We start from the raw sequence: 12,419 nt of genomic DNA, 5'->3' as shown, positions 1-12,419 counted from the left end.
TTTCCCTTAACAGAGTAGAGATGGGGAAAGAAAGACCAACATTACACAAGGAGATTGAAATTCCAGGCAGTGGATTTAAGGACAAGTGGGACTTGAACATCTATCCTGTGAAGAAAGGCTAAGAGCCCTGGGGCTACTTAGTGTGGAGAGAAGATTGAGAGGGGATCTGATCAATGCCTATCAGTATCTGAGGGGTGGGTGTCAGGATGCAGGTGCCAGGCTCTGTTTGGTGGTGCCCAGTGACAGGACAAGGAACAGCAGGCACAAGCTGGAGTACAGGAGGTTCCACCTCAACACCAGGAGACACTTCTGTATGGTGAGGATGGCAGAGCCCTGGAGCAGGCTGCCCAGAGAGGTTGTGGAGTCTCCTTCTCTGGAGCCTTTCCAACCCCCACCTGGATGTGTTCCTGTGTGCCCTGCCCCGGGTGCTCCTGCTCTGGCAGGGGGTTTGGACATTCTGTGATTCAGTGATTTCCTAAGTAGCACTGAACTGTAGGATCCAACTTCCCATCAAGTTAATTAAAAACTAAAGAATACCTTCCTGCAGCTTTCCTTCAGTTGGGTATTTTCCAGTAATGCTGATCCATGTCTTGTACTTGCTGGCCCACCCCTCTTCAATTTTCTTGATTCTGCTGTTTAGGTGCTGGAAACCCCCCAGGAAATTCTGGCTGCCTGCTCTGTTACACCTTTCTTAGTGAACACAAGGTAATTTTAAGTGCCTGCTTTACATCCAGCATAAAATTAAAGGAACAGAGGATGACCTTGAACTTCCTGATAGCATATTTTCTGAGGATAAAGGACTGTCATACTTTGGCTGATGAGGCCACATGAGAAGGAAAATACACATGGAAGGTTCTATTCTCAAGCAGCAGAAGGAGCATGTCTGGTTTGGGTTGAATTTTATTGTATTTTGTGATATCAGAGAATTGTTGAGTGTTGAGGTGGAACCTCCTGTCTTCTAGCTTGTACCCACTGTTCCTTGAAGAGGTGCTACAAACACTGGGAGTCTGTGAGTAACAGCACCATGACTTGGGATTCAGAGTGAGCAGCAGCATTTTTTTTAATGAAGGAAAGATGTTTTTGGTAATTAGGTACCATTCCCCATGATAAACCACTCATTTGTTACAGAAATAAAGCAAGCTGCTATGCACTGCATTCCCTGACTTACAGAACCATAACCAAGCCCTACTTTGAGATGAGGGAAATTCTAGAAAGCTGAATGAATACCCAAAAAAGAATCAAAAGAAAAGGCTTGAACCACCAAGCCCTTTCAAGTACAGCTCCAAAGGAAGTAGTTAGGGAACTGAATTCAAAGGGACATGAGTTAGGATGGAGAGCTATAGAAAGTGAACCTTTCAGAGGAAATAAATAGCAAGGGCACAGACTATGTGCAAAGGATGTAAAATCAGACTGTAGCTGAATAGAATTACTTCCACCCCCAGCTTCCAGTGGAAGAGGAGGAGTTAACTAAAGACTTCACTAAGAAGGAAGCAGCTCTGAAGGCAAATTACTGGTCAAAGAATACTGTTTGCTGTAGAGGAAAACTCAGTAAACAGCATGAGTCTGGTCCAAAAACCTAGGAGCCCATTTCTGTATTGACAGAAAAAGCTCCTTATGCATTGCAGATTTAGAAACACAACTTCCTATTTTTTGTTTCTGAGCCATAGCAAAGAGCCTTAAGCTACAGACAAAACCAGTCCCACACAGCTGCTGAAACTGAGTGCTCAGAATTCAGACAGATTTGTGGAAACTCTTACTTTCTGCTCAATTTACAGGTTCCTGAAATTCAACCTTTGGAAAATGACAAGTTGTAGAAAAACACCAGAAGTACAAAGTTCCCCCTTGGCCTGTCTCTAGACCCCCTGAGGAGAAGTCCCTCTGCAGCCTTCCTGCAGACCCTGGCAGGCAGCTTTAAGGTCCCCCCAGAGTCTACTCTTCTCCAGGCTGCACACCTCCAGCTCCCTCAGCATGGCCTCACAGCAGAGCTGCTCCAGCCCTTGGATCATCTTTGTGGCCTCCTCTGGCCTCACTCCAGCAGCTCTGTGTCCTTCTGCTGGGAACCCCAAAACTGGAGGCAGGATTGGAGGTCAGAGCTGAGTCCAGGGGCAGAATGCCCTCTCCTGCCCTGCTGCCCACACTCCCCTGGCTGCAGCCCAACACACAATTTGCCACATCTTGTCTTGGAATGCAAATGAGACAGGATCATGCCTGTTTGAAACTTCACATCCAAAACCTGTGTGGCCAACACTGGGTTTACTCTGCTGAAAAAGTGAATCTATTTAAACAGAATTTGCTTTGAGCACAGTAATAGTAATGTATAAGTAACATAATTCAGTTAAGACCTGGAAGTGGTCATTCCAAATGCTGTTCTGGGATGAAAACAGCTGAGGAGCCACAGTAAAACTGGATATTCTTCAAAACATGAAGGAATTTGACAAATAAAGAAAGGGTTTACAAGGAGTAAGTTCTAAAAAATAACAATTTTGGTCACATTTTTTCCTTTTTTCTCCTCTGCTGTGTAACAAGGGGACATAAACATGACAATTAAAACTATTAACCAGAATCATTTGCTACTAGAATCACTCAGAGTCTCCTTGAACAATAACAAGAGCTGGATACATGAACAGATTTAAAGCATACATTTAGATTCCATAGTAAACAAACCCTAAAACCAACCAAGAAAGATCTGCTTTTCCTGGCCATGTCTGACACGTGGGACTTGTTTTTTCTTCCAATGGCTCTAAGTTCACAGCAGTGGAACACAGTGAAAATCTCCCTTGTCTCCATTCAAGAACTGAAATGTAATGGGGTTAGTTTTGTAGCTAATAAATCCCCCCAAAAAGGCATTTTCACTTTGTTGTAGAAAATAAACCTAGGGTTTGGAACACTCAGGCTCATGCTCCAATGAATAGTTAATCAGTTCCAAACCAGAATGGTTGTTTCCTTGATGAAAAATGAATGATGCAATGCAGGGAGGACTACCAAAGCCCAGTCACAACCAAGGGGCTCGCCAGGGATGCAGAGAATGGACACAAACTCAGATGGCCCAGCTACAGAATGAAGGCTTTCATCTCAAGGCTAATTCATTACCTAATGATTTCATCTTCATTTCTACTGCAATCAAAGTGTGATGGATCCCCAGCTCCTGAAAGGATCCTGCAGGAAGGCTGCAGAGGGACTTCTCCTCAGGGGGTCTGGAGACAGGCCAAGGGGCAATGGTTTGAAGCTGAGGCAGAGCAGGGTTAGAGTGGAGCTGAGGAAGAAGTTGTTGAGGAAGAAGTTGTTGAGGAGGAGGGTGGTGAGACTCTGACACAGGCTGCCCAAGGAGGCTGTAATGCCTCCTGCCTGGGGGTGCTGAAGGCCAGGCTGGATGAGACCTTGAACAGCTGAGTGTAGTTGAGAGGTGTCCCTGGGCATGGTGGGGAGGTTGGAGGAGATGAGCTCTGAGCTCTCTTCCAGCCTGAACCATTTCAGGATTCTTTGATAATTCTGTGAACAGATTTGTGCCTACCAAGCCAAGCTGAAATAAAAATGTCAGTACCTCCAATTACTGAAAGTCACAATAATTACTTTCTTGCAGATATGAGAAATAAATTGAAGATCCAATATTAGTTCCTCAGGAGCTGTTAGGGTTTCAGTTTGATATTGTGTCTGGTTACCTTATCACCTATTGTGACATTCTTTTTATTCCTACTCTTTAGTAATGTTCCAGTTTGCTCTCTGGAAGAAAATTACCCAAAAGAATAGAGCACACTGAACCCTGGCATTATCACAGAGCAAGAGGGCAAATGACTTAGCTACGCCTTTACTGCAGCTGTAAATAGAAACTGTGCAGCTGTGAGGAAGGGTGAAGGTACAGCAGTAACTTTGTCACTTAATAGTCACCTCCAAGCCAGCATAGCAGTGAAGCAAGGCTTTTAGTTTAGCAACAAAAGGCAAGCAGGTGCATTTCACATCAGTCAGTGCCAGGGCTGTGAACCATCACTGCCATGCTGGCAAGCACGTGCCCCTGTGTGAGCTGTGCTCATCCCCGAGAGGACAGGCTGCTGTCTGCAGGGAAGCAGCAGCACAGACTCACAGGCTGCTAGGGGTTGGAAGGGACCTGCAGACATCATCCAGTCCAACCCCCCTGCCAGAGCAGGAGCACCCAGGGCTGGGCACACAGGAACACATCCAGGTGGGTTCTGAATGTCTCCAGAGAAGGAGACTCCGCAACCTCTCTGGGCAGCCTGCTCCAGGGCTCTGCCACCCTCACCATACAGAAGTGTCTCCTGGTGTTGAGGTGGAAGCTTCTGTGTCCCAGCCTGTCCCCATTGTTCCTTGTCCTGTCACTGGGAACCACCAAACAGAGCCTGGCACCTTCATCCTGACACCCACCCCTCAGATATTGATAGACATTGATCAGATCCCCTCTCAATCTTCTCCCCTCCAGAACAAGCAGCCCCAGGGCTCTCAGTCCCGTCCTAGTTTTCCCAGTCAGAGAAGGTACTGAAGCATCCTGCAGCATGCTAACACTGGCCACAACACACAGCTTTTACCAAACACTCCACAAACACATCAGGGTTGCTCTGTGCCTTGCAAAGCCTCTGACAAGAGGGTTTGTGGCAGTTATTTGCTGCTGGATCTACAACACCACTTTCAAGATGGGACTGAGCTGTCCACAGAGTAATTAATCAGTGCCAGTTTCAATACTTCCTTCTGTGTCAGCAAGGCACAGGATCAGGACTCAGCTTACCTGGCAAAGCTCAGAAGAACCCAGCTATTTTCTGAGTCTTGTGGCATCATCCTAGCATAGTTTTTGCTCTTTCGTTGTTTGTGAGTCAGGAGAGACTCAAAACTCACACTCTGGTGTACTGAATGGGGTGCTGTCAGACACTGCCAACTGTAAGCTCATCATTAACCACAAGGAGGACAGCAATTTAAATTCACCATGTAGGCTGAATGCTGCAGGCCCTGTTATCAGGAGTAATATATTTTTTTTCCCTGGAGTTGCTTCCTGTGGGTGAAATTCTTCCCAGCTTGTAGGAATCAGCTACAAATAATCTTTGAGACACATTGCAGAGCAGAAATGTTTCTCACAGCTTGGGCTGCATGTCTGATTCATAAATAGGTCCATGAAGAACAGTGAAAACCAGGATGCCACTGGTGGAAACATGCTCTTTTCCTCTGAGCAGAGCTGCAATGACCTCACACAGCACCTCTCTGTGAGGATTTCTGTATTACTTCTTCCCACCTAAGTTTAAAGTCAGGATCCTCATGGAAGCACTGAAAGCCTGATGTTACTCTTGCCACAATCTCACCAGGCACTTTACAGCTAGTGAATGCAGTAGCTGCTGCTGAAAGTTGGGCAAAAAAACTTACCTTGAGAGTGGATAAAAATTAAAAAGGCACTTTGCAGTGGTTTCAGAGAGGGTTCAGAGAAACCAAGGTGTGGTTTTGGTGTGCATCCCAGCGGTGGCTCACTGTAAGCCATACACTGTACCTTGATTGGGAAGAGGCAGAAGCTTGACTCTTTCCTACAGATGCAATGGTTGCTGCTCCTGTTCTGGAAGCCTAGCAAGAGCACTGTGCCAAGACAAAAGGAGGCATTTTTTGCCTGTAGTATCCTCATTATGGGATAAGAATTTGGAGACAAACACTCTTTTAATTGAGTCTAAATCCTATAGTGCTTCGCAGCCTGACCCTTACCTCCAACAACAGAATCTTGTTTCCAGGCAGAAATAAATCACAAGCAAGTACTGTGAGGCAAAAAGGGAAACTGGGAATGCTGGAGCTCCTTTATGAGTCACCTTTCCCTCCTGTGAGTAGCTATCTTAAAAATAGAGTGAGCTCTGGCTGCTGTGATTTAAATGTGCACTTTCAAACCCACCAGAGCCTGAGGGCATGTGAATGAAGCTTAGCTCAACTTCTGAATTGGAAATTGTGGTAAATTGTAGCACTTTCCACAAAATCTGAACCCCATTCATATCCAGTTCTTGTACCAAGACTTTCTGGATGCTTAGTGTGTGCTTTCCCAACAAACTCCTTTGTTTTGATCTCAGTGTGAGCTCACCAGCAATGAAGGCAACTTTCCACTGGGCTTGGACCTTTCCCTAGGCCATGTGGACTTTTTAGGCTATCAGGTAGTGACAGGGCTAGGGGGAATGGAACAAAGCTGGAAGTGGGAAGATTCAGGCTGGACATGAGGAAGAAGTTCTTCACCATGAGAGTGGTGAGAGCCTGGAATGGGTTGTCCAGGGAGGTGGTTGAGGTCCCATCCCTGAAGGTGTTTAAGGCCAGGCTGGATGAGGCTCTGGCCAGCCTGCTCTAGTGTGAGGTGTCCCTGCCCATGGCAGGGGGCTTGGAACTAGATGATCCTTGTGGTCCCTTCCAACCCTGACTGATTCTATGATTCTATGATTTGCATGGTATTGCACATGTCAGACACTGTAAAGCCACAACTCCCTGAAGAGGCATCTCTGGACTCTGCACAGTCCTTCCAGAGAGAACATGGCTTGTGACTGGGCACATGATGCAGATTAATATTCATACCTATATTGGTCACAAATATCCAATAACTTCATCTCAGTGATGAAAGTTTAACTTGAATCCAAGATCCAATCAGGAAGCAATGATGGATGTCTGGGTCACAACAGAGGGAACAGACTCTTCACTAACTCTGGAAAGCTGCTGGCAGTGTTCTGCAAAGGAACAGCTCAGGCTAGCAGAGAATCAGCTCAAAAACATGAGCTCTGTTTAACAGAATTCAATGGATTGCAGCCCAGGAGAAGTAAGGATGAGAACGGATGACATCAGACAAAAGGAAGGGAAAAGAAGACCAAAGGTGAGTGTGGAAGGAGAGGTATTCAGGGAACGAGGATTGGGGCAAGGTGGTTGACTCTGTAAGTAGAGAATTCTAAGCAGAGAGAGAATGATTACTTCATTAACAAACATTAGGAAAGTAATTTTGCTGGGGCTAGGGGCTGGGGGGGTCCTCCCTTTTCTTTTCCCCTGCCTTGGCTGCTTTTGGTTCTGTTCTATTTCCAGCAGCACTCCTTTTATCCAGGCTTCTCCTGCATGCATTCCTGAGAGCAATCAGTCTGTTCCTTGGCATGTTTGTGTTCAAATCTTTCTTTTGCAGACAAACTGCCCTTACCCTTAGCTCAGTGTAGGGCTCCAACAGAGCAATCTGCAGGCTGATCTGAGCACACACTACCTGTCCCCTGAGCTGCTTGGCTGGATTCTACCCTTCACTAGAAGGTATAAAACTATTTGTGCAATGTCCTAGAATCATAGAATGGTGGGGGTTGGAAGGGACCTCTGGAGACCTTTGAGTCCAACCCCTCTGCTACAGTAGGGTCACCTAAATCAGGCTGCACAGGAATGTGTCATAGAATCACAGATCTGGTGCAGCCACTGCTCCCGAGCTCACAATCCCAGCAGTACTGCTAAGCCTGTGCCACCAAACCACGTCCCTCAGCACCGCATCCATGCATCATTTCAACACCTCCAGGGATGGTGACTCCACCACCTCCCTGGGCAGCCTGTTCCAGGGCTCTATCAGCCTCACAGCAAAGGATTTTTCACTCATGGTGAGGATGTCCTGGATAAGTGGTTTTCAAATCCAGGCTCATCGCTTTTAGCCTGCATATAGAGGTTCTTCCCACTGCAGACAGCTGGAAGCTCACCACCTAGCTATGCTTGGAATCAGCTCCACAGTTGTGTCTCAAGAGTAATGCCCTGCCAGGTTGCTCTGTTGCCAAGTGGTTAGCCTCCTGCAATAAGATTATCTTTCAATCAGAGCTCTCCTACAGACAAGTCTGGACACAAATTGCTTCCTTGAGATCTACATAAGCTTATCAGAAGCCTTATTGATCCAATCCTTTGGGGATATATATTAATGTAGCCATCACCGAGGAAACACAGAAATTCTGTAGAGCTGTAAAGCACTTTTGTTGCTGCCAGATGAAGATAAAAGCATTCTGGCTGACTAATATCCAAGGGACTGAGCCCAGCAGATCTGCTTAGAGGTTTAACTTTTTCCTACACCACCAAATAGAGGGCTTTACCACAGGCACCCAATTTGGCTGTGTAAACCAGTTTAAAGTGATTAAGTGCTTCCCTTCATCTTGTGACACCTCCATCTCCAAATTTCATCTGTTCTGAGTGACACTCCACCAGCTGAACGTGGCAAATCCAGGATCTTCTTTCCTATTCACACCAAAGTGCCCATTCAGTCCCTGAAGCTCTAGATCTATGCCTGCTGTAATAACAACAGCCATCAAATAATCATTTATTCTTCTACAGTTCAGTACTTGCTATAAATATTTTATGTCTACTTTTCTAGCCTCATTTACAATTCCCATATATTTCCTTACGTTTCTGTCCTATTCCCTTTTTATAACTACAAGCCATACTTTCACTTTATCACTTCTTTTAACTATTCTGGAAGACTTGTCAGTATTTCAATCACCTGCGGACTCACAGTCCTGCAGCATCATCTCAAACCCAAAGCCAAGGTGCTGGGGCACTCCTCTGCATGCTAATCCTGGGTATGGTCAGATTATGATCCCAGTACAGCTGTGCAGGCACCTCCTGAAGTTTCCTTGCTGTATCAAGGCTCTCCTCTTCATGCAGAGTAGTCAATGGCTTTGATCAAAGCCATCCTGACCCCCTAGCTATACTTCAGTGTACTGAGAAGTTACTTGCAACCCTTCACTGATTTATCCCTGGCACTGTGCTGGTGTCAGTGTGGATTTGACCTACATGGGCCCTGCTGGGTTTCTTGCCTGGGAAACACATTGATACCATAGAATCAGAGACTCACTAAAGCTGGAAAAGACCTTTAAGATCAGCATTGCTGCTTAATTTAGTGCTGTCTGCAAGCTTGTTGAGGGTGCCTGGATCCCCTCTTCCAAAGCATTAAGAAAGATGTGAGGCAGAACTGGCCCTGGGGGATACCACTTGTCACCAGCCACCAGCTGGATTTTACTCCCTTTATCACAACTCTCTGGGCATATCCAGCCCATTCTGAATCCAGCAAAGAGTCCACCTGGCTATGCCATGGGCCAAAAGGCTCTCAAGGAAAATGCTGTGGCAGGTGTGTCAAAGGCTGGGCTACCAACCTGTGCCTTTCTGCCAGGAATAGGCTCCCCATACACAGAGTAGCAAAGAAAAATGCTACAAAAAGAATCAATGAGGAGTTGTAAAGTTAATCTTCCAAGTTTCTATTAATCAATATGTTCTTACACTCCTTTACAATAAATTGCTTTTTGAAGCTGTGCATTACAAACATCTTTTTCTGAATTAAGGGGGAAAAAATCCTTCTAAAACAAGTCCCAGATTGACAGAGTGGTTTGTAAATGCCCATGAAATGGGTGTGCTTTAGAAAACTGATTACCAAAGTGCATCATTGATCAGAGCTGCTCACAGCAAGTTGTTTCCAGCTCCAGCTAAGAAGCAGAACCAAGCCAGACTGTTACTGTAGTGCCACACTTCACTGAGCACTTGTGAGAGTTTCCTCTCGGTAAGCACAACTCATTCAACTCATTCTGGCCTTCTGGCACTCATTGGTTTGTTTTCTCTTCTTCCAGAGTTCTTTCCTGTACCCACCCAAGCAATCAGGATCACAGAAACACAGGCTAGAAGAAAAAAACAATGCACTAATTCAGGTGGGTGCCTTGCCAGGTTTCAGCAGTCAGGTCCTGCCTGGCTGAAGCACCTTGCAGGGGCTCATCACCTTCTCATCTGTTTGCTGAAGAACTGAAAGGTATCAAACAATTTTTGGATAAAATTTGAAGCCTTATTACATGAAAAAAAAAATTGTTACTTGATATTTTTTTCATGAAGCTAGAATTATTATTTGTTTGTTTTACCCTTTGGCAGGTTTGTTCTTCTAATACCTTTCTTGAGCTTACAAAGAATCCTAGAATGGCTCAGGCTGGAAGGGAGCTCAGAGCTCAGCTCCTCCAACCTCCCCACCATGCCCAGGGACACCTCTCAACTACACTCAGCTGCTCAAGGTCTCAGCCAGCCTGGCCTCCAGCACCCCCAGGCAGGAGGCAGCCACAGCCTTCCTGGGCAGCCTGTGCCAGAGTCTCCATAGCTCATACAAGGGTCAGCCTCCATTGGGGAGAGTGTATTAAATGATTCCAGCTTTGGGCTGAAGTCATCAGTGTAGCACAGATTTCTCATTCTAGCTTTATTATTTGACTGTAGATTGGTACTGCCACTGCCAAAAGCCTTCTAGGGATTGAGAAACTGGATCTGAGGTTACCCTACCTTGGCCTTTCAGGAATGCTCATGCATTTAGAAACCTAATCCTCTTGCCTTCATTCCCTGGTATGATATCTTTGCTCTCTAACATGACGTCGAAGGGTTAATCTAAAGCATTACATTTTGAAACTAGCCTTTTATAGCTGCATGATGAGAGAGTTTACTGATGAAAGCTGATTTGAAGACAAGATGATTAGCCATAGATTAGAAAGAATGATCCTAATTTCATTAAATTCCTTTCGAACAAACACAAAAGAAGAAACTAATTTCCAAGTCTTTTCTTAAAAGCAATTGCCTCTTGCAAACTGCAATCACAGAACACCTTGTTGTGTTTTTCTAAAGACACTGTCAAAACACTGCACCTTATGCTACTTAGTAGAACAGGATTTATTTTCCTGACCCTTAGTTCAGGTGGAGATTAGATGTGATACTGTGGTCAGGGTGACTTGTGCCAGAGCCACTCCTTCCTGCAGTTTTAATCCAAACCTGCCTTTAGGAGAAGCAGTTTTTAAATGGTATAGTATCTTTTGGGTGGACAGGCAATCACTGGTGATGAGGAGACTTTTCCTCTTCAGTGGGTGAAAATGTTGCAGAAGAGGGACAGAATAATGGTTACTGAGGGCATTCAAAAGGAGATAATGACAGACAGTTGACATTGACTTAGAAACCTTGGTGTTCCCCTACCTGTGACTTTCAGTCTGTCGGCTCCAATGACAATCTCATCTTCAGCTGCAGAAAACAACACTTTTCCTCCTTCACTTGCCCTCACTTCAAATCTCTTACACTGGGCCTCCACAGCATCAGCTCCTGAAACCAAGGAAGTGAACCTTTCATCTAAGAGCTTTGTAAGGGTTAAAGTCAGAGCCAGCACACACGGAACAGCCAAGCACACCGAGCACACAGCCCTCTGCGAGCCTCGGGGCAGCTCCTGCCCTCCCTAAGAGGCTGGGACATGAAGGGGCAGAGTGACTGTTGCAGCATGCAGAGCAGGAGAGTCCAAGGCACTGGGGAAACCAGCTGCTTCAGTGTCGTGGAGGGAAGCCAGCAGAAGAACTCAGAACAGACATAAACCCTGAGATCATGAACTGCCCCTGCAGAGAGAGCTTTCTGGGGTGTCCTAGCCTTGAACTGCAGCATCTTCCAATGGGAAAAAACAAAAGCTGAAACATCTGAGGCTCTTCTATAAAGACCACAAACCAACAGAGCAGGAAAAGGAAATTTGCATTCAGTTCTACTGCAAACTCAAACAACTGAAAAATGAAACAAAAAACCCCAACAAACCAAATAAAGATGACCTAAGGTGTCACCTTATCTCATATTCTCATGCTCCCCAGACTATCAAAGCTCCAACATCCTAAAGTAACCCTGAAATCCAACAGACTTGTGGAATTCAACAGGCCACAGTGCCAGGTCCTGCAGCTGGGTTGGGCCAAACCCAAGCACAAATCCAGGCTGGGTGCAAGGTGGGTTGGGTTCAGCTCTAAGAGAGAGCCTTGGGGGTGCTGGGTGCTGAGCAGCTCCCCAGGAGCCAGCAGTGCCCTCATGCAGCCCAGCAGGCAGCTGTGTGCTGGGCTGCAGCCAGAGGAGTGTGGGCAGAGGGCAAGAGAGGGGATTCTGCCCTTTGGCTCTGCTCTGCTGAGACCTCACCTCCAATCCTGCCTCCAGTTCTGGTGTCCCCAGCAGGAGAAGGACACAGAGCTGATGGAGGGAGGCCAGAGGAGGCCACAAAGATGATCCAAGGGCTGAGGCAGCTCTGCTGTGAAGCCAGGCTGAGGGAGCTGGAGGTGTGCAGCCTGGAGAAGACTCTGGGGGGACCTCAGAGTTGCCTGCCAGGACCTGAAGGGATCCTGCAGGAAGGCTGCAGAGGGACTTCTCCTCAGGGGATCTAGAGACAGGCCAAGGGGCAATGGTTTGAAGCTGAGGCAGGGCAGGGTTAGAGTGGAGCTGAGGAAGAAGTTGTTGAGGAGGAGGGTGGTGAGACTCTGGCACAGGCTGCCCAGGGAGGCTGTGGTTGCCTCCTGCCTGGGAGTGCTGAAGGCCAGGCTGGATGAGACCTTGAGCAGCTGAGTCTAGTTGAGAGGTGTCCCTGGGCATGGTGGGGAGGTTGCGGGAGATGAGCTCTGAGCTCCCTTCCAGCCTGAGCCACTCTAGGATTCTACAAATCG

The 12,419-nt window shown here is 46.5% G+C and overlaps 1 protein-coding gene across 1 annotated transcript in view; it reads right to left on the bottom strand.

Moving 5' to 3' along the window:
* SGCZ (sarcoglycan zeta) overlaps positions 1-12,419 on the bottom strand; it is a 138,400-nt gene that overhangs the window by 16,708 nt on the left and 109,273 nt on the right. The window contains exon 4 of the mRNA XM_054383053.1: positions 10,939-11,061. Coding sequence (XP_054239028.1) covers positions 10,939-11,061 — 123 coding nt within the window. The remainder of the gene's footprint in view (positions 1-10,938; positions 11,062-12,419) is intronic.

The sequence above is a fragment of the Indicator indicator genome, chromosome 8, assembly GCF_027791375.1.
Source record: "Indicator indicator isolate 239-I01 chromosome 8, UM_Iind_1.1, whole genome shotgun sequence".
Classification (NCBI taxonomy): Eukaryota; Metazoa; Chordata; class Aves; order Piciformes; family Indicatoridae; genus Indicator; species Indicator indicator.
This window is presented reverse-complemented; position numbering and strand designations above follow the sequence as displayed.